This window comes from Macrotis lagotis, chromosome 1 (genome assembly GCF_037893015.1).
Source record: "Macrotis lagotis isolate mMagLag1 chromosome 1, bilby.v1.9.chrom.fasta, whole genome shotgun sequence".
Classification (NCBI taxonomy): domain Eukaryota; kingdom Metazoa; phylum Chordata; class Mammalia; order Peramelemorphia; family Peramelidae; genus Macrotis; species Macrotis lagotis.
In genome coordinates, this window is record NC_133658.1 from 84,921,473 (window position 1) to 84,945,139 (window position 23,667).

At 33.9% G+C, this 23,667-nt stretch overlaps 1 protein-coding gene across 1 annotated transcript in view; it reads left to right on the top strand.

Annotated features, from left to right (window-relative positions):
* DYNLRB2 (dynein light chain roadblock-type 2) overlaps positions 1-20,293 on the top strand; it is a 36,724-nt gene extending 16,431 nt beyond the window's left edge. The window contains exon 4 of the mRNA XM_074203871.1: positions 20,012-20,293. Coding sequence (XP_074059972.1) covers positions 20,012-20,055 — 44 coding nt within the window. The 3' untranslated portion in view covers positions 20,056-20,293. The remainder of the gene's footprint in view (positions 1-20,011) is intronic.
* Positions 20,294-23,667: the final 3,374 nt, after the last annotated feature.

Here is a 23,667-nt window from a genome sequence, read left to right on the forward strand (position 1 = left end):
ATTTTGGTTGTTCTATAGTATAGTATCTTGATTTTTCTCTTTTGATACAATATATTTTAGCTTTAACTTTGTATTAAATCAAGATAATCATCCGTTTTTTAACATAATAAAGTCTACAAACCCTTTATTTTATCTTTTCTCATTTATGTTGCTTCCTTAAAGCAGCAAATCGTAAAATTCAAATTTTTGCCATCTGTTAATCTGTTTTCTTTCTATGGGTGATTCATCCCATTCACACTCAACTCCTTAACCTATGGGGGTTGTTTTCTTTTCTTTTCTTTTCTTTTCTTTTATTTTATTTTTTTGGGGGGGAGGAGGCAATGGGGTTAAGTGACTTGCCCAAGGACACACGGCTAAGTGCCTAAGGTCGGATTTGAACTCAGGTCCTCCTGATTTCAAGACCTGTGCCACCTAGCTGTTCCTATGTGATGTTTTCTTAATGAGCTCACTGATGACTTGTTCAATTTCTTTTTCTAAGATTAAATTTTCTATAATTTTTCGTTAATATTTAATTATTTTATTTTCTCTTCTATTAATCTGAGCAATTTATATTTTTGTAAATATTTATCCATTTTAATTGATTATCAGTTTTGCTGGCATATAATTGGACAAAATAGATCCTAATAATTGTTTTCATTTCACCCTGATTGTTGGTGCAAAATTCACCCTTTCCATTTTTGTTTCTGGTAATTTGTGTTTTTCTTTCTCATTTTTAATCAAATTAACTGATGGTTTACCTATTTTATTAGTTTTTTTCATAAAACTTTAGTTCATTTTTTATTTTCAATTTTATTGTTCAATCCTTTGATTTTCAGGACTTCTATTTTAGTGTTTGAGCATTTTCAACTTAATTTTTTTTGTTATATGCCAAATTCATTGTTCTTTTTTCCTCTTAGGGATGTACATATATAGAAATATAAAATTTCCCCTAAGCATTTCTTTGACTACATCCCACAAATTTTGTTATGTTTTCTTATTTTTGTTATTCTTTTAAATAAATTTACTGTTTCTGTGATTTGTTAGTTTACTCACTCATTCTTTAGGATTAAATTATTTAATTTCCAATAAACTTTCATTCTATGCTTCCACAGACCTTCCACAGGTTGAATGTAGTTTTATTACATTTTGGTCTGAAAGGGATACATTTAAAATTTTTCCTTTTTCTGCATTTGGTTGTGAGTTACACCCTAATATATGCTTAGAATTTGTGATGGTGCCATCTGAAGCAAAGAAAAAAGGTTTATTCCTTCTATTTTCATTAATTTTTTTCCAGGAGTCTTTCATATCTGACTTTTTCTGAAATTCTCTTAATCTTTTTAACTTCTTTCTTATTTATTTTATGGTTAGATTTATCTAACTCTAAAAAGGTAAAGTTTAATTCTCCCACTAGTATAATTTTCATCTTTGTTTCCTCTTCTTTTTTTATTTCTTAGGTTTTTGCAAGACAAATAGGGTTAAGTGGCTTGCCCAAGGCCACATGGCTAGGTAATTATTAAGTTTCTGAGGCCAGATTTGAACCCAGGTACTCCTGACTCCAGGGCCGGTGCTCTATCCACTGCGCCACCTAGCTGCCCCTTGCTTCATCTTCTAACATTTAAATTTTCCCTTAAGAATTGATATTAATTCACTGCCTAAGTTGTGAATAAATTACATTTATTATCTCTTTTAATTGGTCCTATTTTTGTTTTTTATTTTCTTAATTTTATTTTCAGTGAATATTTTATTTTGTTCTTCCAATTGTATGTTATAAAAGTTTTTCAACATTCATGCACATGCATGTGCATATTTCCAAGTTGCATAATTTCGTTCCACCCTCTATTTCCATCCTCTTACCCTCCACATTTGTGTTTAACATGTTTACAGATTAGTCATTTTCAGTGTAAGGAACTATGATTAAGAGAAATGAAAGAAAACCATGAGACAGGAAAAAATAAATAAGAGAGATTTTTATAAAATAAATGTGAGGGGCGGCTAGGTAGCACAGTGGATAGAGCACCGGCCCTGGAGTCAGGAGTACCTGAGTTCAAATCCGGCCTCAGACACTTAATAATTACCTAGCCCTGTGGCCTTGGACAAGCCACTTAACGCCATTGCCTTGCAAAAACTAAAATAAAAAAAAATTTTAAAAATGAATGTGGTGTTCATGCAGATTCTGTAGGGACTTTTTGTTTTGTTTTGTTTTGTTTTCCTTCCTCTGGATAAGGACAGCATTGTCCATAGGAAGTCTCCTAAGATTATCCTAGCTCTGTGAACTGCTGAGAGTTGCTGCTTCCATGTACAATGTTCTCTTGGTTCTACTCCCTTGGATTAGCAACAGATCCTATAATTCATTCCATGGTTTTCTAGAGTCTGCCCATTCATGGTTTCTTACAGAACAAGAATATTCCGTAGTATTCATGTACCATAACTTGTTTAGCCATTCTCCAATTGATGGACATCCCCTCAATTTCCAATTCTTTACCACTACAAAAAGAACTGGTATGAATATTTTGGAACATGTGAGGAATGATTTCTTCTGGATATAGGCCTAGTATTAGAATTGCTGAGTTAAACAGTTTAATTGCTCTTTGGGTATAGTTCCTTATTGCTCTCTAGGATGGTTGGATCCATTCACAACTCCACCAATAGTGCATTAATATTCGAGTTAGCCCACAACCTCTCCAACACTGATCATTTTCCCTTTCTGTCATGTTAACCAGTTTCATGAGTGTAAGTTGGAACCTCATGGTTGTTTTAATTTACATTTCTCTGATGTATAAAAATTTGGAGCATTTTTTCATGTGATTATATATAGATTTAATTTCTGCATTTGAAAACTATCTGTTCATTTCCTTTTACCTTTTATCAAGTGGGGAATGACTTATAACCTTATAAGTTTAATGCAATTCTCTAATATTTTAGAAATGAGACTTTTATCAGAAGCCCATCTGAAAATTTCTTCCCAGCTTTCTATTTACCTTCTAATTTTGGCCCATTGGTGCAAAACCTTTTTAATTTAATATAGTCAAAATCATCTATTTTGCTATTTATGATGGACTCTATATCTTGCTTGATCATAAATTTCTTCCCTTTCCATAGATCTCAGCAAGTATTTCTTGGTCTGTTAATTGATTATGCTTGCACTTTATGTCTAAATTCTGTGCCCATTTTGACCTTATTTTGGTATAGGGTGTAATATGTGGGTCTGTGCCTAGTTTTTTCTATACTATTTCCTGATTTTCCCAACAATTTTTGTCGAATACAGTTTATTACTGTAATCATTTACTACTGATTCTTTTGAACCTATCATAATTCACTGTTCCATTACGCTACTTCTTAATATCAATACCAGGCAATTTTGATGACTGCTGCTTTGTACTATGGTTTTAGATCTGGTAGAGCAATTGATTTACATTTTTTAAAACAATTTCCCTTATATTCTTGATCTTTTATTGCTCCAGATGAATTTTATGATGATTTTTTTTCCTAGCTCGGTAAAATAGTTATTTGGTAATTTGATTGATATGGCACTGAATAAGTAATTTAATTTAGCTAGATTTGTCATTTTTATAATATTAACTCAACCTAATCAAGAGCAATTGACATTTTTCCAGTTGTTTAGATCTGCCTTTATTTAGGTGTGAAGTTCTTTGTAATTTTGTCCATACAGTATCTGAGTTTCTCTTGGGAGGTAGATTTCCCAAGTATTTAATGTCTGCAGTGACTTTAAATTGAATTTCTCTATCTATTGTTCTTGGATTTTCCTTACTCATATATTGAAATGCTGATGATTTGTGTGGGTTTATTTAATATCCTGCTGCTTTGCTGAAGTTATTAATTGCTTCAAGTAGTTTTTTAGATGATTTTCTAGGGTCCTGTAAGTATACCATCATATCATCTGCAAAGACTGAAAGCTTTGCTTCCCCATTGCCAATTCTGATTCCTTCAATTTCTTTTTGTAATTGCTAAAGCTAGCATTTCTAATACCATATTGCATAGTAGTGGGTGATAATGGACATCCCTATTTTACCCCTTATCTAATTGGAAGTGTTCCTAGTTTATCCCCATTAATATAATATTTCTCTATGATTTTAAAGAGATACTGCTTATTATTTTAAGGAAAAACCCCATTTATTCCTATACTAGTGTTTTTAAATAGGCATGGATGTTACTTTTTTTTTAAAGTTTTTGCAAGGCAAATGGGGTTAAGTGGCTTGCCCAAGGCCACACAGCTAGGTAATTATTAAGTGTCTGAGGCCGGATTTGAGCTCAGGTACTCTTGACTCCGGGGCCAGTGCTCTATCCACTGTGCCACCTAGCTGCCCCTGGATGTTGCATTTGGGCAGAGATTTTAAGCATCTATTGAGACAATCATATGATTTCTATTGGTTTTCTTATTGATATGTTCAATTGTGTTAAGTGTTTTCCTAACACTGAACCATCCCTGTCTACCTGGTATAAATCCTATCTTGCCATAATCTCTTTGATGTGAAAGTCTTAATGTTCATCAGGGAGATTGATCTACAGTTTTCTTTCTTTGTTTTGTTTCTTCGTGGGTTAGGTATCAGCACCATATTGATGTCATAAAAGGAATTTGGCAAAATCCCTTCTATTTTTAAATAGTTTATGTAGAATAGAAATTAATTGTTCCTTAAATATTTGATAGATTTCACATGTAAATCCATCTGGACATAGAGACATTTTCTTAGGGAGTGTATTGATGGTTTCTTCAATTTCTTTTTCTGAAATGGGGTTAAGTATTTTATTTCCTCTTCTGTTAATCTGGGCAGTTTGTATTTTTGTACATATTGATCCTTTTCACTCAGGTTTTCAAATTTATTGGCATACAGTTCAGAAAAATAGCTCTGAATTATCTCTTTAATTTCCTCCTTATTGGTGGTTCCTATTTCATTTTTGATACTGGTAATTTGGTTATCTTCTTTCTTCTTTTAAAATCAGATTAAACAAAGGTTTATCTGTTTTTTTCATAAAATCAAATTTTAGTTTTTATTAGGTCTGTAGTTTTCTTGCTTTCAATTTTATTAATCTCTCCCTTGATTTTCAGAATTTCTAATTTTGTATTTAATTGTTTTATTTTTTCCCAGGTTTTTAGTTTCAGAACCAATTCATTGATTTCCTCTTTCTCTATTTTGTTCATATAAGCATTCAGAGATATAAAATTTCCCCTAAAAACCTGCTTTGGCTGCATCCCCAAAATTTTGGTATGACTTCTCATTGTTATCATTTCTTGGATGACATTATTATTTCTATGATTTGTTGTTTGATTTATTCGTTCTTTAAAATTATTTAGTTTCCAATTAATTTTTGGTTTATCCTCTCATGATCCTTTATTATATTTAATTTTATTTGATCTGAAAAGTATGCATTTATTATTTCTGCCTTCCTGCATTTGATAATAAGGTTTTTATGCACTAGTAAATGGTCAATTTTGGAATAGGTGCCATGTACTTCAAAGAAAAAGTTATAATTCTTTTCTAACACCATTAAGTTTTCTCCAGAGGTCTATCATACCTAAGTTCTTCAAGATTTCATTCACCTTCTTAACTTCATTCTTGCTTATTTTATGGTTAAATTTATCTAATTCTGAGAGAAGGAGGTTTAAGGTCTACCAGTTTTGTTATTTATGTCTCCTTGTAATTCACTCAGCTTTTCCTTTAGGAATTTGGACACTATACCACTAGGTGAATACATGTTTAATAATGATATAGCTTCATTGCCTATGGTGTTTTTTAGTTTTAATTCCTTTCTTTATCTCTTTTATTGAGATTGATTTTTTGCTTTTGCTTTAATCAAAGAACAAGATCTCTACCTGATTATTTTTTTACTTCAGCTGAAGCATAATATATTTTGCTTCAGTCATTTACCTTTACCCTGTGTATATCTCTCTCTACTTCAAATGTGTTTCTTGTAAATAGCATGTTGTAGAATTTTGGTTTTTAATCCATTCTGCTATCCACTTCCATTTTATGGGAAATTTCATCTCATTCTCATTTACAGTTAAGATTATTAATTCTGTATTTTCTTCCTTGCTATCTTTCCCTATTTATATTTTTCTCTTTCATTTTATTTCTCCTCACCAAAGTTTTACTCTCTTTCCCTTTCTCCTTTAACTTTTCTTTCAGATTTTAACTTTCAGTTTATTTTCAACATTTTATCAGTCTTTTATCAGACTCTTCTTCCCTTTTCTTTCCTTTTTATCATTCTCTTCCCTTTTATCAGTCTCTTCTTCCTTTTTCTTTCCCTTCCTCCCTCCACCACTTCCCTGTAGAGTAAGTAGATTTTTTAAACTCAAGTGGGAATGTATTTTATTCCCTCTCTGGGCCAAATCTTTTGAATAAGATTCACTCAGTGTTCACAATCTCCCTTCTTTGCCTCTGCTATAATAGATCTTTATACCTTCACTTGTTCCTTATACCTTCCTTGTTCATTAATCCATAGAAGTACTATCAATCAAGTATTATCATTCAAGTACTATCAATCAAATTACCATCAATCAAAGGTTTATTAATTAATTGCTTGATAAGCTCAAAGTATCATTAATCAAAGTACAATCATAGGTAGATTGATTACTTGATTGAATGATAAGCAGCATTGCCTTATAATCACTAAGTACCTTCCCATCTTCTGTCTCAGAAATATATTTCTCAAGAGCCATGAATCTCATCAAATTAAAATCACTTTATACCTTATCCCCTTTATAAGTAATTTCCATGTATATAAACAACCCTCATGAACCAAAGCATCATACAAAACCAAATCATTTCATGAACTATTTATACCCTCCCCCACACTTACTCTATCTTTCCCACACTACCCCCCTTCAGCTCCCAAATCATGGTACTTAAAGCCTTCTTCAGTTAAGATAAGATCACTTCCTAATTTCTTTTATCTCCAACCCTTCTAAGTAGGGTCCCATCCTCTGTCCCTAAAGTCATTTCAGATTTAATTACCTTTACCATCTCTAAGTAGTAGGATACACTGAAGGTCTCTTAAGAACTTTTACAATTGATTGTAAGGTATAGGAGAAACTGGCTCAGCATAGGATGCCCTCATCAAAAAGTTCTAAACTCAATGAACAAGACAGAATTAAAGTAGGTTAAAGGAAACTGAGGCACACCCACAGCTTTTCATCTGGGCTATTTGTCCCAAACATAGTGATATCATCTTGGTCCTCTACAAATGTGTTCAACCTTTAACTATCCTAAAAGAAATTCAATTCTCAATTCTGGCCAAGATGGCAGAGAGAAGACAGGCACTGTGCTAAGGTCTAGTTTCCCCTCAAAAATAACATGAAAGAAACCGCTTTAACAGAAATTCAATGGACAAACCCTGAAAGAGAATCTCAAGGGACTGTGGGTGAACTGGAAGTGGAGAGCAGAGAGCCAGCAGGGGGCAGGGTGAAGCCAGTGGGCTGGCCTTAACCATGGAGACTTTGGTTAGTGACAGGTCAGAGGACCAACTTTAGCCGTGGATTCTTTGTCTGGGGGAGCAGAGGTCTGGTGAGTCCCAGATGGGCTAGAGGACAAGTTCCAGCACAGAGAGTTACAGAGAATGGCTGGATATGGATCCACTGGGCTCCAGGCCCTTAGCTCCATACTTTTAGCAGAGCCTTCTTCCCAGAACAAACAGTAATAGCCTCCCCTCCACTCCTTCAGTGGCAGGTTTGGGGCAGAAGAGCTCCTGCAGCTGAAAGGGAGATGAACTACCTCCCCCATGGCCCAGCCAATATTGTTCAGGGATAATTCAGATGCTGCTACTGCCCTCCACCCCACCCAGGGCTAGGGAAAGGGCCTTAAACATTCCAGAGTAAGCAACCAGCACCCCCTACTGGATGTCCCACTTGGGTTTTCAAAAGCAAACTTCTCTGAGTCAGCGCCTCCCCCAGCACAAGATCCTAGGAAATTGAAGACTAGCCAGCAGAAAGAGGGGCCCATTGAGAATTACTTTGAAGACAAAGATCTTAACCCAGAGAGATCTAGAACTTCTGAAGAGAATATGAATTGATCTCCAGCTCAGAAAATCTTCCATGAAGAAATCAGGAAGGAGTTTAAAATTCATTTGGGAAAATTTGTGGAAAAAACTCGATAAAATTAATGCCTTGCAAGAGAAAATTAACATCTAGCAACAAGAAAACAAATACTTGGAAAATACAATTGGACAAATACAAAATGAAAATAATTCTCTCAAATACTCAACTGGGAAAATGCAAAAAGAAAGTAATTCTCTCAAAATTACACTTGGGAAAATGAAAGACTCCTTCAAAAAATAGAATTGACCAATTGGAAAAGGAGTTGCAGAAGGTAAATGAAGAAAATTCTTCTCTAAAAAAAGATTGGAATCTGTGGAAACTAATGACTTTCATAAGACAACAAGATTCTGTTAAACACAACCAAAAAATGAAAAAAAAAAATAGAAGAAAATGTAAAATTACCTCATCAGGAAAACCACTGACCTTGAGAATAGAACCAGGAGAGATAACCAAAGAATTATTGGTCTTCCTGAAAACATCAAAAAGGAAAAAAGCCTGGACTTAATATTACAGGATTTAGTGATGGAAAACTGCCCTGATATCATGGAAGCAGAGGGCAAAATAGTTATTGAAACAACATGTTGATGCCCTACAGAAAAGTATCCTAAAATGAAAACACCAAGGAAAATTGTAGCCAAATTCTAGAACTATCAATAAAAGAGAAAATCCTGGAAGCAGCTAGAAAGAAACAATTTAAACACCAAAGAGTCACAATAAGGATTACGCAGGACCTGGCTGCATCAATTAAGGGATCAAAGTGCCTGGAATGAGATATTCCAAAGAGCAAGGGAGCTTGGAATGCAACCAAGAACCCACTATCCAGCAAAACTGAGTCTTCTCTTCCAGGGCAAAAGATAGACATTTAATGAAATAGGAGATTTCTATCTTTTCCTGATGAAAAGACCAGAGATAAGTAGAAAATTTGGACATCAAACAGGATGCTCAAGAGACACATGAAAAGATAAAGGGTAAAGAAAAAGAAAACTGCCATCCAATAAAATGAAACTGGCTATATACCCACCTGGGAGAAAGATTCTTACAATTCTCAAGAATTATAACTCCATTAGAGAGATTATACTTAGCCACAAGTGATGGAGACCCATGACTGATAAATGATTTAAAATCAATATCTCCCGAAAAAGAGGGGACAGTAAAGAGACAGGAGGATGGAGGAAATTGAATGGGGTGAATCACATTACATAAAGAGGTACAAAGGACTTAATGCAATAGAGAGGGTAAAGGGAGGAGGTAATAACCACCTGAATCTTACTCTCACCAGATTGGGCCTAAAGTTAACATAGACACACTAAGTTAAGTTGAGAAACTTATCTTAACTTTCAAGTATTAAAAGGCGAAAGGGGAATAGGAGAAGAAAAGAGGAACTAACAGAAGGAAGAAGGGGGAAAGGGAAAGAGGAAAGGGGAGTGGGGGGTTGGATAGAAGGGGACAAACAAACTGAAAGTGGTGGTATTCAGAAACAGAATACTGGGGAATATGGATAAAATGAAAAAAAAGGGGGAAATATAAACAGGGAAGATAACATGGAGGGCAATAAAATTAGTAATTATGACTTTGAATGTAAATGGGTTGAATGGTACCATAAAACATAAGCGAATAGCAGACTTTATTAAATATCAGAATCCTACAATATGCTACTCACAAGAAACACATTTGAAGCAGAGATACATACAGAGTAAAGGTAAAAGAATAGAGTAAAATATATTTTGCTTCAGTTAAAGTGAAGAAAAGCATGGGTGGCAATCCTTATCTCAGATGAAGTAGGTGTAAAAATAGATCTCATTAAAAGAGATAAGGAAGGAAACTATATCCTAAAAGGTACCATAGACAGTGAAGCAATTTCAATACTAAATATGTACACATGTATGCACCAAATGGTATAGCATACAAATTTTTAGAGAAGTTGACTGAGTTACAGGAAGACATAGACAGCAAAATTCTACTGGTGGGAGACCTCAAATTCTCACTTTCATATTTAGATAAATCTAACCATAAAATAAACAAGAAAGAAGTTAAGGAGGTAAATAGATTTATAGAAAACCTAGCTATGATAGACCTATGGAGGAAATTGATTGGGGATAGAAAGGAATATACATTTTCTGCAGTACATGGCACTTACACAGAAATTGACCATGTACTAGGGCATTAAAAACCTAATAATCAAATGCAGAAAGGCAGAAATAGTGAATAAATCCTTCTCAGATCATAATGCAATAAAAATCACATGCAATAATGGGGCAAGGAGTGATAGACCTAAAACTAATTGGAAACTAAATAACTTCATTTTAAAATATGAGTGGCTCGAACAACAATTTATAGAAAGAATTAATGATTTCATCCTAGATAATGACAATAAGGAAACAACATACCAAAACCTCCAGAATATAACCAAGGCAATTGTCATGGGATATATTATATCTTTAAATACTTACATGAATAAATTGGAGAGAGAAGAAATCAATGAACTAAACATGCAACTAAAAAAATTAGAGAAAGAACAAATTAAAAATCCCCAGTTAAATAACAAATTAGAAATTCTAAAAATTAAAGGAGAAATTAATAAAATTGAAAGCAAAAAAAACTATTGAATTAATGAATAAAACCAAGAGTTGGTTTTATGAAAAAACCAATAAAATTGACAAGCCTCTGGTTGATTTAATTTAAAAAAAGAAAGTAGAAAACCAAATTACCAATATCATAGATGCAAAAGGTGAACTCGCCACCAGTGAGGAAGAAATTAAAGTAATAATGTGGGATTATTTTGCCTACCTGTATGCTAACAAATTTGATATTCTAAGTTAAATGAATGAATATTTACAAAAAATATAAGTTGCCCAGGTTAAATGAAGAGGAAATTAAGTATTTAAATAACCCTATCTCAGAGAAAGAAAATTAAACAACCCATTATTTAACTCTCTAAGACAAAAGATCACCAGGGCCAGATGGATTTACAAGTGAATTCTATCAAATATTTAAGGAACAATTGGTTCTTATTCTATATAAACTCTTTGGCAAAATAGGTGAGGATGGAATTCTGCCTAACTCTTTCTAATGACACCAATATGGTGCTGCAACCTAAACCAGGAAGAGTCAAAACAGAGAAAGAAAATTATAGACTGATCTCCCTAATGAATGCAAAAATCTTAAATACAATATTAGCAAAGCAATTATAGCAAGTTATCACTAGCATAATACATTATAACCAAGCAGGATTTATCCCAGGAATGCAGGGTTGGTTCAATATTAGAAATCACATGATAATATCAATAGATGCTGAAAAAAGCCTTTGACAAAATACAGCACCCATTCCTACTAAAAGCACTAAGGAGCATACGAATAAATGGGTTGTTCCTTAGAATGATAAGAAATATCTGTCTGAAACCATCAACAAACATTTTATGCAAGGGGAATAAGCTAGAAGCATACCAAATAAGAGCAGGGGTGAAACAAGGATGCCTGTTATTGCCACTATTATTCAATATTGTGTTAGAAATGTTACCTTCAGCAATAAGAGAAGAAAAAGAAATTGAAGGAATTAGAATTGGGAAGGAAGAAGCAAAACTCTCACTCTTTGCAGAAGACATTGGTATAACTAGAGAATCATAAAAAATCATCTAAAAAACTTTTAGAAACAGTTAGCAACTTTAGCAAAGTTGCAGGCTATAAAATAAACCCTCATAAACCCTCAGCATTTCTATATATGACTAGCAATATACAGCAGCAAGACTTCGAAAGAGAAATCCTATTAAAAAGAGCTTCAGACAATATAAAATATTTAGTAGTCTACCTGCCAAGGCAGACACTTTTCACACAAATAAAATTATATCTAAAAAACTAGGCAAATATCAGCTACTCCTGGATTGCAATTTGGATTCAAAATTCCAAAAAATTACTTTAATGAGTTAGTAAAAATGTAAGTAAATTCATATGGTGAAATTAAAAAGTGAAGAATTTCCAGGGATTTAATGAAAAAAGTGCAAAGGAAGGTGTCTTAGCCCTACCAGATCTAAAATTATATTATAAAGCATCAGTCATCAAAACTTTCTGGTATTTGCTAAGAAATAGAGTGGTGGAGCATTGGAATAGATTAGGTGCAATAGCAAGAAGTGATTATAGTGATCTGCTATTTGATAAATCCAAAGAGCCTAGCTTTTGGGATAAAAACTCTCTCTTCAATAAAATTGTTGGGAAAATTGGAAATCAGTATGGCAGAAAATTGGATTAGACCAACACCTCACACCCTATACCAAGAAAAGATCAAAATGGATCCAGGCTTTAAACATGAAAGACAGCATTATAAGCAAACTAGGAGATTAAGGAATAGTTTACCTGTCAGATCTATGGAAAGGGAAGCAGTTTATGACCAAGGAAGAGATAGAGAACATCATTAAAAACAAACTAGATAATTTTGATTACATTAAATTAAAAGGCTTTTGCACAGAGAAGACCACTGTAACCAAGCTCAAAAGAAATGTAGTAAATTGGGAAACAATTTTTATAACTAGTATTTCTGACTCATTTCTAAACTATATATAGAGAACTGAGTCAAATTTATAAAAAAAAAACTAAGTCATTCCCTAATTGACAAATGGTGAAAGGATATGCAGAGGCAATTTTCAGATGAGGAAGTCAAAGCGATCTGTAGTCATATGAAAAATTGCTCTAAATCATTACTTACTAGAGAAATGAAAATTAAAGCATCTCCGAGACACTACCTCACACCTTTAAGACTGGCTAATATGATCAGAAAGGACACTGATCAATGTTGGAAGGAATGTGGGAAATCTGTGACACTCACACAACCTTTTTGGAGAGCAATTTAGAATTACACAAAAAGGCAATAAAATGTGGATACCCTTTGACCCAACAATGCCACTATTCAAGATTTATACCCTGAAGAGATCGTGGAAAAAGGGTAAAAACTTCACTTGTACAAAAATATTCATAGCAACCCTGTTTGTGGTAGCAAAGAATTGGAAACTGAGTGAATGTCCCATCTATTTGGGAATGACTGAACAAACTGTGGTATATGTACATTATGGGAAACTAATGTTCTAATAGAAACCAGGACGAATGGGAATTCAGAGAAGCCTGGTAGGATTTTCATAAAGTGTTGCTAAGCAAAAATGAGCAGAACCAGAACAGCATTGTACACCATAACAGCAACGTTGGGGTGATGATCAACCTTGATGGACTTGCTCATTCCATCAGTGCAACAATCAGACAATTTGGGGCTATCTGTGATGGAGAATACCATCTGTATCCAGAGAAAGAATTGGGGAGTTTGAACAAAGACCAAAGACTATTGCCGCTAATTTAAAAAAAAAACCACATTATCAATTTTGCTATCTTTTATATTTTATTTTTTTTTCCTTAAGGATATGGTTTCTCTCTTAAAACATTCAATTTAGATCAATGTATAGCATGGAAACAATGTAAAAACTAATAGACTGACTTCTATGGGGGATGGGGGAAGGAAGTGAGATCAGGGAAAAAATTATAAAATTCAAAAATAAACTAAAATTTTTAAAAATAGGTAAACAAACAACATGTATTAAATAATCAGAAAAAAGAAATACAATTCTCAAGAGTTGCAAGTGTTATATAGCTTCTTTTATAGGGTGTAAACAATTTTTTAAAATTTTATTTATTTAAGGCAATGAGGTTAAGATGACTTGTCCAATGTCATTGAATTTGAACTCAAGTCCACCTTACTCCAGGGCCGCTGCTGTTATCCACTGCACCACCTAACTATATACAATTTAATGTTTTTAACTAACTTTTGTTTTGGCTTTGTTCCCCTTTTCATTTATTTTTCTATACATGTCTTGAGGCTTGTATTTGGTGATTGATTTCTCTATTCAGTCCTGGTCTTTTTCTCAGGAAATTTTAGAAGTCCTCTATTTCATTGAACATTCATCTTTTCCCCTGTCAGAATGTAATGAATTTTTCAGGGTAGTAAATTCTTGCTTGTAATCCAAGATCCTTTGCCCTCCAAAATATGATTTTCCAGGTCCTTCAGCCCTTCACTGTTGAATCTGTGTAAGTCTGTGTTTCCTTTATATTTAAATTGCTTTTTTCCCCTACTTGTAGTATTTTCTCCTTTCTCTTTTATTTGGGAATTCTGTAATTTGTCTATGATAGCCCTTGAAGTTTTTATCCTGGCTTAGAGAGATGCAGGACTCTTTCCTCAGAAAGAAGACAGATGAAATTCAGTCTTATGCATATAAGAAGTCTTATAAGTCTTATGCACAAGGAAAAGTGCTTTTATGCTGCCCTGAAGGCTATGCTATTTATGGGCCAATGACCCATGGTCTCTCTTAAAAACTTTACAATTGATTGTAAGGTATGGGAGAAACTGACTGATCCACATTGATTAATGATAGGGACATGATCCTAGAGAGATGGGCTGAATGCTTCCATAGTCATCCTAGATCATCAACTGGCCATTGACTGTTTACTCAAGTTGATGTCATTCAGTCCCTAGTTGAAGTCCCAACTGAAAAAGAGACTTGAATTCCGTTAAGCTCCTTTCAAATGGCAAAGTACCTAGTGCCGATTCTATTCCAGCTGAGATCCTCAAGGTTGGGGGTCCATTGCTCATCCAAAAACTGACTGAAATTTTCCACGTTATATGGCATGAAGAGATCATCCCCCAAGAATTCAAGGCTGTGTCCTTGCTCCCATTCTTTTTAGCATGATGTTTTCAACCATATTATCAAGCACCTTCACTGAAGATGAACATGGCCTCAAGATCAGCTACTGCACTGATGGCAAATTCTTCAACTTGAAAGGGCTACAAGCCAGGACTAAAGTGGAGAGAATGTTGGTGCATGATAATTCTGTTTGCAGATTATTGTGCCCTCAATGCAACCTCTGAAGCTGAGATGCAGCTAAGTATGGATCAGTTCTCTATTGCTTGTGGTAATTTTGATCTAACAGTCAACATTAAGAAAACACAGATGCTCCATACCATCCATATGTGGAATCAGTGATTATGACAAATGGAAAAATTTTGAGTACTATGGACAAATTCACTTACCTTGGCAGCATCCTTTCCAGGGAGGTATACATTCACAATGAGGTTGACACTAAAATTGTCAGAGCTAGCTCAGTATTTTGGAAGGCTCCAAAAGAAAGAATGGGACAGAGTATTAGACTGCCTACCAAACTGAAGGTCTAGAGAACCATTGTGCTGACTACATTGCTATATGCCTGTTAAACCTGGACAGTCTACCAGTGCCCTATCAGGAAAATGAATCGTTTCTATCTAAATTGTCTTAGGAAAGTTCTGAAGATCACCTGGCAAGAGAAGATACCAGACACTAAGGTCCTTTCTTGAGCTAAATTGCTTGGTATTCCAATGTTACAACAGAGTGCAACTATGATGGGCTAGGCACAGTGTTAGAAATGTCACATGTGCACTTGCCAAAAAAAACTATTTTATGAAGAATTCACGCAGGGTAAGTACTCAGAAGTGGGTCAGAAGAAGTGATACTGAAACACCTTGAAGGTCTCATTGAAGAACTTTTAGAATTGTTAGAATTGTTTGTACAGCACTAGAGACAACTGGCATAGGACCACCCAGCTTGTATCCTCATCAGAGAGGGAGCTGCATTCTAAGAGGATGGTGGAATTGAAGTAACTCAAAGGCCTCATGACATGTAAATTTAGAGTACCCACCCAAGGTGTTCACATGGACTATTTGTGCCCAACTTGTGGTAGAGTATTCTGCACTCATATTGGTCTGATCAGCCACTATTGGACACCATGTAATTTGTCTCAAACTTAGTGATGTCATTTTGATCTTCTTCAATAATGGACAAGAACCAACCATCATATCCTGGGATCTCTTTCTGGAGGAGTTTTGTGTATTATTTAAAGGGCTATTGTGGCTTCATGCTCTAGCAAATTTGGACAGTTTTCCCTGATAATTTCCTAAAAAGACATTTTACAGGTTCTCTTTGTGATCTAGGCTTTCTAGTAGTTCAATAATGCATAAATTATCTTTTCTGAATCTATTTTCCCAATCATTTATTTTTCCTAAAAGGTTCTTTATATTTTCTTCAGTTTTTTCAACCTTTTTGCTTTGGTTGAGGAAATCTTTAAAATCTTTAAAATAAAAAAAACCTCTAAAAATTGGAATTGAACAAATAGAAACCAATGAATTTTAAAGATTTTATTTATTTTGAATTTTACAACTTTTTCCCTAATCTTGCTTCCCTCCTTCCACCCCACCCAGAAGGCAGTCTGTTAGTCTTTACATTGTTTCCATGGTATACATTGATCTAAGTTGAATGTGATTGAGAGAGAAATCATTTTCTTTTTTTTAGATTTTTTGCAAGGCAATGGGGTTAAGTGGCTTGCCCAAGATCACACAGCTAGGTAATTATTAAGTGTCTGAGGTCAGATTTGAACCCAGGTACTCCTGACTCCAGGGCTGGTGTTCTATCCACTGCACCACCTAGCTGCCCTGAGAAATCATATTCTTAAGGTAGAAAAATAAAGTATAAGAGATTGCAAAATTACACAATAAGATAATGATTTTCAGGGCAACTAGGTTTTCCAATGATAAAATCACAAATTCATTATGTATTCATATTACACACACACACACACACACGATTTGTATCTGCGGCTGAGAGCTTTATTGATAGATTTCTTCCTGACTTTTTCCACCCATGAATTATTCAACTTGTCATCTGCTGTTTTTTTTAATACTGTCCTTTCTATTCTCTGGGATGAACAGCTTCTTTCTCCCCCCCATCAATCCATTTTAGATTAAAACATTTTGATGAGATTCACAAAATTCCAGGCAAATATATACATTTTATTGACCCTTATTGGGTACATTCACAGAATGACATAATCTCATATTTAAAGGGACCTCTGAAAATATTTTTGTCCAAACCATAATTGATCAAGAATTCCTTCTATATTCTATCAAATAAGTAATTTTCCAGCCTTTGTTTGAAGACCACTAATAGAGAAGAACAAACTACCACCTGAGTCAATCCATTCTACTTTTGAATAGCTTTCATGATTTTTCTTGACATCAAGCTTAAATTTATCTTTTTTATAACTTCCACACATTGTTTCTGGTTCTAATTTCTGGGACCTAAGAAATGAAATCTAATTCCTCTTCCAAATGGCAGTCTTTTAAATACTTGGAATTATTGCAACTTTGTACAAGACCTTTGGTCTTCAGGTCAAACATTCTCAGGTCTTTCAGTAAATTCTCATATGGGGGTGGCTAGGTGGCGTAGTGGATAAAGCACCGGCTTTGGAGTCAGGAGTACCTGGGTTCAAATCTGGTCTCAGACATGTAATAATTACCTAGCTGTGTGGGCAAGCCACTTAACCCCATTTGCCTTGCAAAAGCCTAAAAAAAGCACACAAAAAATAAATTCTCATATGACAACATCTCATGACCTTTCTGGCACCTCCCCAGTTTACTAGTGTCTTTCCCAAAATGTGACACCCAGGACAGGAAACAATACTTCAGATATAATCTATTGTATGTAATGATAAGCAACTGATTAATAAATTTTCTGGGAAGCTAGGTGATGCAATAATAGAGTTCTAGGCTTAGAAGATTTGAGTTTTTACCAACTTCAGACACTTAATCACGTCTACCATAGTGTCCTAGGATTTAGTGCACATGAGCCTATTGACTTGAATTATCAAGGGCAGATTGATGCCCTCTTATTCAATCTTCATTTATATATTGAAATTGTATTCACCTCCTACAAGGTGAATACCTTGTCAGGACAAAAGATCCACAAGTAGCAGAAGCAAACTAAACTATCTGTCTTTTCTTTAGCATTAGATCCCATTCATGCTGAGAAGCAACCCTATTTTTTGACTCACCTCTTTTTTTAACCAATTAACTTTAAACACTTTCCATAATCCTTAGCTTTTCTCATCAACTGAAGTCATTCCAAAGTTGTGGAATGTTTTATATTCATCTTCTATTACTTGCCTTTGTGTCTGTCTTTTGTACATGTCTTCTTAAAATCTTAAGTACTCCTTGAATCTATATTGATATCTTTAGACGTCTTTTCTCATTAGAATTATTTTCTTTTTGGCTTCAGAATTTTATTCTTGAAACCTTTCTATCCCTCCTGAACTGAAATCCTTATAGAACTTTAGTCCATGACATCCTTCCGAGCCATTTCATGAACCCTTTGGAATCTGTTCTCTGCAGATCTCATATGTCTATCAGATTCTACCCAGATTTCTCTATTATAAATAGTAATGTACTAATCACCAAAATTTTCACCATTTGCGTTCCTCCATTACTTCCTCTTTGTGGTGAAAATCACATCCAAAATGCAATTCTCCTTATTAATTTTCCCAGATAAAATGTGCATTAATGCAAGTCCAGAAGCTGGTCTAGATTTATCAGACATAGATCTAACTCTACTAGAAGTCTGAATAATTATGATCTATCTGTTGTGATCTCTTCTAAACTTCTCATGTAACATTTCTTTCTTTCCAGATGATCCATGTAATACTCTAAAGATATTATCAGTTCAGTTTATCACCATCATGTTTTTCTACTTTAGATCAAATTTCTTCACAGAAGCAAGTCTTTCATATATACAGTGCCATTCCATCCATTCTCCTTTTTGCCTGTCTTCTGTTCACTTTAATAAGGTATTTGATGATCTGGAACTATATTCCAGTCCATGCATCTCATTGCAACAAATTATTTAATCATTGAGATCATATCTTACCTTATTTTTGAGTTGGGGGCCTCTAAAAACTTGTTTATGTGTATGTATGTACATATATATATATATATATATATATATATATATATATATATATATATATATTTACACATATTTGGGGAGGGAGAGAGAGAGAGAGAGAGAGAGAGAGAGAGAGAGAGAGAGAGAGAGAGAGAGAGAGAGAGAGAGATTCCCATTTTGATGGCTCCTTTCTTGGATTTTATGTACTACAACTTTCTGGGAGTGTGTTGCTACTCTTCTTTCTATGTAGCAACTACACAGTATCTATATTATCTAGTTTGGTGGGTATATTTAGGGAGTTTTTTTCCCCTCCCTCTTCCTTTACAGATTAAAGCCCTTTTGGTTAGATGAGACACTTCAAGACCAAAATCTCTCCTGACTTTCATTCCCTCCTCCTTTCCTTGCATTGTAATAACTCTCAAATTTCTTATGAACCTTAGTTTTGATCACTAGAATTAGTTTTCCTTAGTCACATTTTAATGAAATAGTGTTAATAAATTTAAAGTATATGAATCTCTCCCTCCTTTTAAGAGAACTTGATATATAAAACCTCAAAGGCATAATGAAGCTGAATAAACCAAGAGAACTGGGAAAAGAGGAGGCCACAAAGAAAAAAAAAGTTCTCTGAGCATTCCCAGCAGAGCAAAATTCTATGAATATACAGTGCCCATCAAGTCCCTTGGTTGGCCACCATTCCATTCCTGGAAAGCACCATAGAGGTCTTTGTTACAATCCCTTCATGTGTAGGAATGGAAACTTTTGGCTGGTAAGATGGTAATTTGCAGAGCTGGAGCTGGAGACCAGGTCTCTTGATTCTCTTAATTAAAAGTTTTAATTTCATTCAGTTAGAGAATTTTTGGTCATGGGGAAATATTTAAAGTTTCATAATGGGGGTGTCATTTAATTTATCTATACATCAGAAGTAGATATGTAAACCAAATTTATTGTTATACAGTGCTTAAAGTTCAAATGCTAAATAAATGGATACTTATTTAAATATAATTCTGATATACTTTTTTAACTATCAGATTAACTGAGATTTTCACATTTTTTTTCAGTTCCATCATTCTTTAGATATAAGGTAGATTTTTCAAGTTTCAGTGAGCTATATATATATATGTATATATATACATATATATATATATATAGTAATTGGCAGTTAATACTGTTTCTAAGATTAACTAAAATTTATCTTTTTTTGTTACAGATAAGGAATATCTTCTGATTGTCATTCAGAACCCAACTGAATAAGCCTGCAATAACAAATCTTGACGATGATGAATCAAAACTACTTTTTAACAAATACCTTCCTTTTTTCTAAAATTATATTCCTTCCTTATGAATATTTTAACATAATTAGCTGCTTTTATATTGAATCTATTTCTACTTATTCTATTTAATTTCTTTTGATTATATTTTAGTGTTCATTACAACATAATGAACTTATCAAATTTCTGGTGTGTATTTTCATATGTGTAGTGTAATAAAATTTATATATCCAAAATATATTCTCTAAATTTTTTTCATTGCTTACATTAAAGGTTTAATAATTTCTAAGAAGTAGACATTTTTACAATCTACATAAATATTAAATAAACACCCTCTGATAGCTGCAGTCAACTCTATTTCTTCTACCCTACAAACTTGGGGTTTATTCTTGAGTTTTATTACAACTTCTGCTGTTGTACAATCATTTTAGTCATGTCCAATTCTTTGTGACCCCATTTGGTGTTTTCTTGGCAATGATAATGGAATATTTTCCTGTTTCTTTCGCAAGATCATGATTCAACTGAGACAAACAGGGTTAAGTGATTTTCCCAGGGTCACACAGCTATGAGTTTATGAAGCCATCTCTTTAATAACCTTAAAACCTTTCTCAAATAAAAGAATCCTCCCCACTTTCATCATGCACCTCAAACCTTATGGCCACCTTGACTCCTTTACTCATTGTTTGTCCCCACAAACTCTTCTGAGGTCCTCTGGCTACAGCATTTTTTGGTGCTCTTTGCTATCCTTGGAACTTGTGTCATTAAATACCCATTGTGATTTAACTTAAATTGTACTTGGAGTATGTCCTTGATGGGAATCCTCCTTCCTCCTCCTCTATGATTTTCCTTTAAACTTCAGACACATGAACTAAATATGAGTTGAGTGGAATTTTGTGGAATCTTGGTATTCCTGTTGTCTTTCACTCTTGATTTCCAAACTCTTGCTTATTTATAATGGAAAAATAGTACCTTATATTAATATGTTTCCAGAATACTTTTGAACTTCATAGAAACCTTGTGTCGGGGTAGATGCTATAGGAATTAACCCAGTACAAATGGGGAAACAGAACTAGAGAACTAAAATACCATTTCAGAGGCAGGATTTGAACCAGGATTCTGGTGGTGCTGACCACCCAGATATCTCTTTCCAGAATCCAGATCTAAGACTGCAGCCTAATTTACCTTTGAACTTAACCCTAGCTATGGAATCAAAGAACTAGTATCTTAAAGGCTGCTTATAGAAAAACTAAAATCTCCCTTGCATCTTCAAGAAGCTGACAGATTTTGTGTTTAGTATGTAGTTTAGCATAGTTTATTCCAACCTTTGGATGGAGATTAATCTTTTCAGCAAATAGCACAAAAAGACTTAATCAAATGCTTTGCTGAAGTATATTGGGTTAAAAAGCATTAACTAAATTTTTAAAAAAAAGGAAGTCAGGTTTCTCTGACATGACCTCCATGGCAAAGCCATGCTTACCTTTACTTTCTCCACTGATTTTTCTAATTATTCACAAGCCATCCCCTTAATATAGTCTAGAATTTTGCTAGGACTAGATTTGAGACTCATTGATTTACTTTTCATATGAAAATGTCCCATGAAAATAGGGACAAGATCATCTTCCAGTCTATAGAATTTCTATAGAGTAATCACATCTGATAATTTTCAGAATCAGTGAATTCCTTTTGTCAACAAAGGCTGCATATGGAGAAGGGAGGGTACTACTCAATTCTGGTTTTGACTAGGTGCTTTTTGAGGTCATTACGATTCAATTATATCCATCACTTTCCCACACTTAATAGCTTATTCAAAATAAGAATTATTTCAGCACAGTCCTGTGATGAGGGACCTGAGAGTTCATGATCATTTATAAATAATAGTTTTTGTGTGTTACAACCTGTACTGACCATGCCCACATCCATTTTCATAAACCACTAATTCAAAGAGCTACCTAGGACTGTTTGGGGGGGGGTTGCCATGATAAAACATATGGACCAGAAAGGACAGAACAAAAAAGTTGTATAGCAAACTGATAACCAAGATACCTAAGATAGCAAAAGATGATTACGGTCATGGAATAAACACATTATAGGATTTTATTAGAATATATATTTTTGATCTTGGCTAAATTTTGTAATAAGTAAAAGAAAAAGCTATGAGGATAGAGCTATGTTGAAAATGGACAGCCAGTTGTGGTGAAATACAGCTGTAATTCCAACTTTCCAGGACGATGAGGCTGATGAATCTCATGAGATTTGAAGTTTTGAATTACAAGAAGATAGCTTTATGGTGAAGTCTTGGGAGAAAGGTGCCACCAGTTTTCTAAAGACACAAGAAATTATCAGTAATGGAGCAGTCAAACCTGGGCCAATTTAATGCATTTAGGTTATAAGAATACCTTGTACTTTAATTGTAAGGAAGTTGAAAAGACCAAGTCTTAAAAAAAAAGATGGACAGGGGAAGCATAGTAATAACAAGCAGAGCTGTTGTTGCAAGAGAAAAGGGCTTACAGGTTTGTAGTGCTTTAACTTTTAGAAATTATTTTTAACTTAATTTTTTTAAATGTATTTTAGAAACAACCTATTTAATCCTCACAACGATCCTGCCATATATGTTTTAATCTGCATATTTTCCATATAGGGTAACAGACTGGAATAAGATAACCAACCTATAGTGGAAAACAATGGCAAAAAGCCTCAGAGACAGGATTATAATTTAGGACTAATGACTCCAGTAATACCAGACAGCATCTCTAACAGCAGAGCTTTTCTGTGCTTTCAATAAGTTTTGTTGTTGGGTCATTTTTCAGTCATGTCTGATTCTTCATGACCTCACTTAGGGTTTCTTGGCAAAGAGATTGAATTTTATCAAATTAAAACTTTCTTCAGCTCATTTTACAGATGATGAAACTGGTAGTATCTGAAGTCATATTTTAACTCAAGAAGATGAGAATTCCAGACTCCAGGACAGGCAGTCTATCCACTTTGCTGCCTAGCTGTCCCTATTCAGTACGTACTGGCTGGTAAAATGACAAAAAAGAGTGCCGAGTTTGTCGGAGACTATAGCAGTAACAACTTCATACCTCTACAGCTTTATTTCCATCACTACCCTCCACAAACTACATTCCAAGCAAACTGGCTTTTTTTGGTTTTGTCTTGTTTTTTGTTTTTTTTTTTTTTTGCTACTGAATGCTATGCTATGGTCTTCAATTATTTTTGAATTTTGTTTACCTAATCAATCCCACAACTTTTCTGTTTTAACCAACATCAAACAATTTTTATAATTACTGTTTTTATAGTAAAGTTTGTCATATGATAAGGCAAAAACCTACTCATTCCTTTCTACATATATTATTATTTCTTTGAGATTTTGGCTTTTGTTCCCCCAGATGCATTTTGTTGTCTTCTCTAATTCTAGAAATTAATTATTTTATAAGCTTGATTTGTATAGCATTAAATGTGTAAATTAATTTACACAGCATTATAATTTTTATTAGTATGGTCTAACTATATAAGCAATTTCTCTCCAATTATTTTTGTTATTAATATAGCTTATTAAATTTATAATTTTACTAATATTAAACTAATCGTTCTTTCC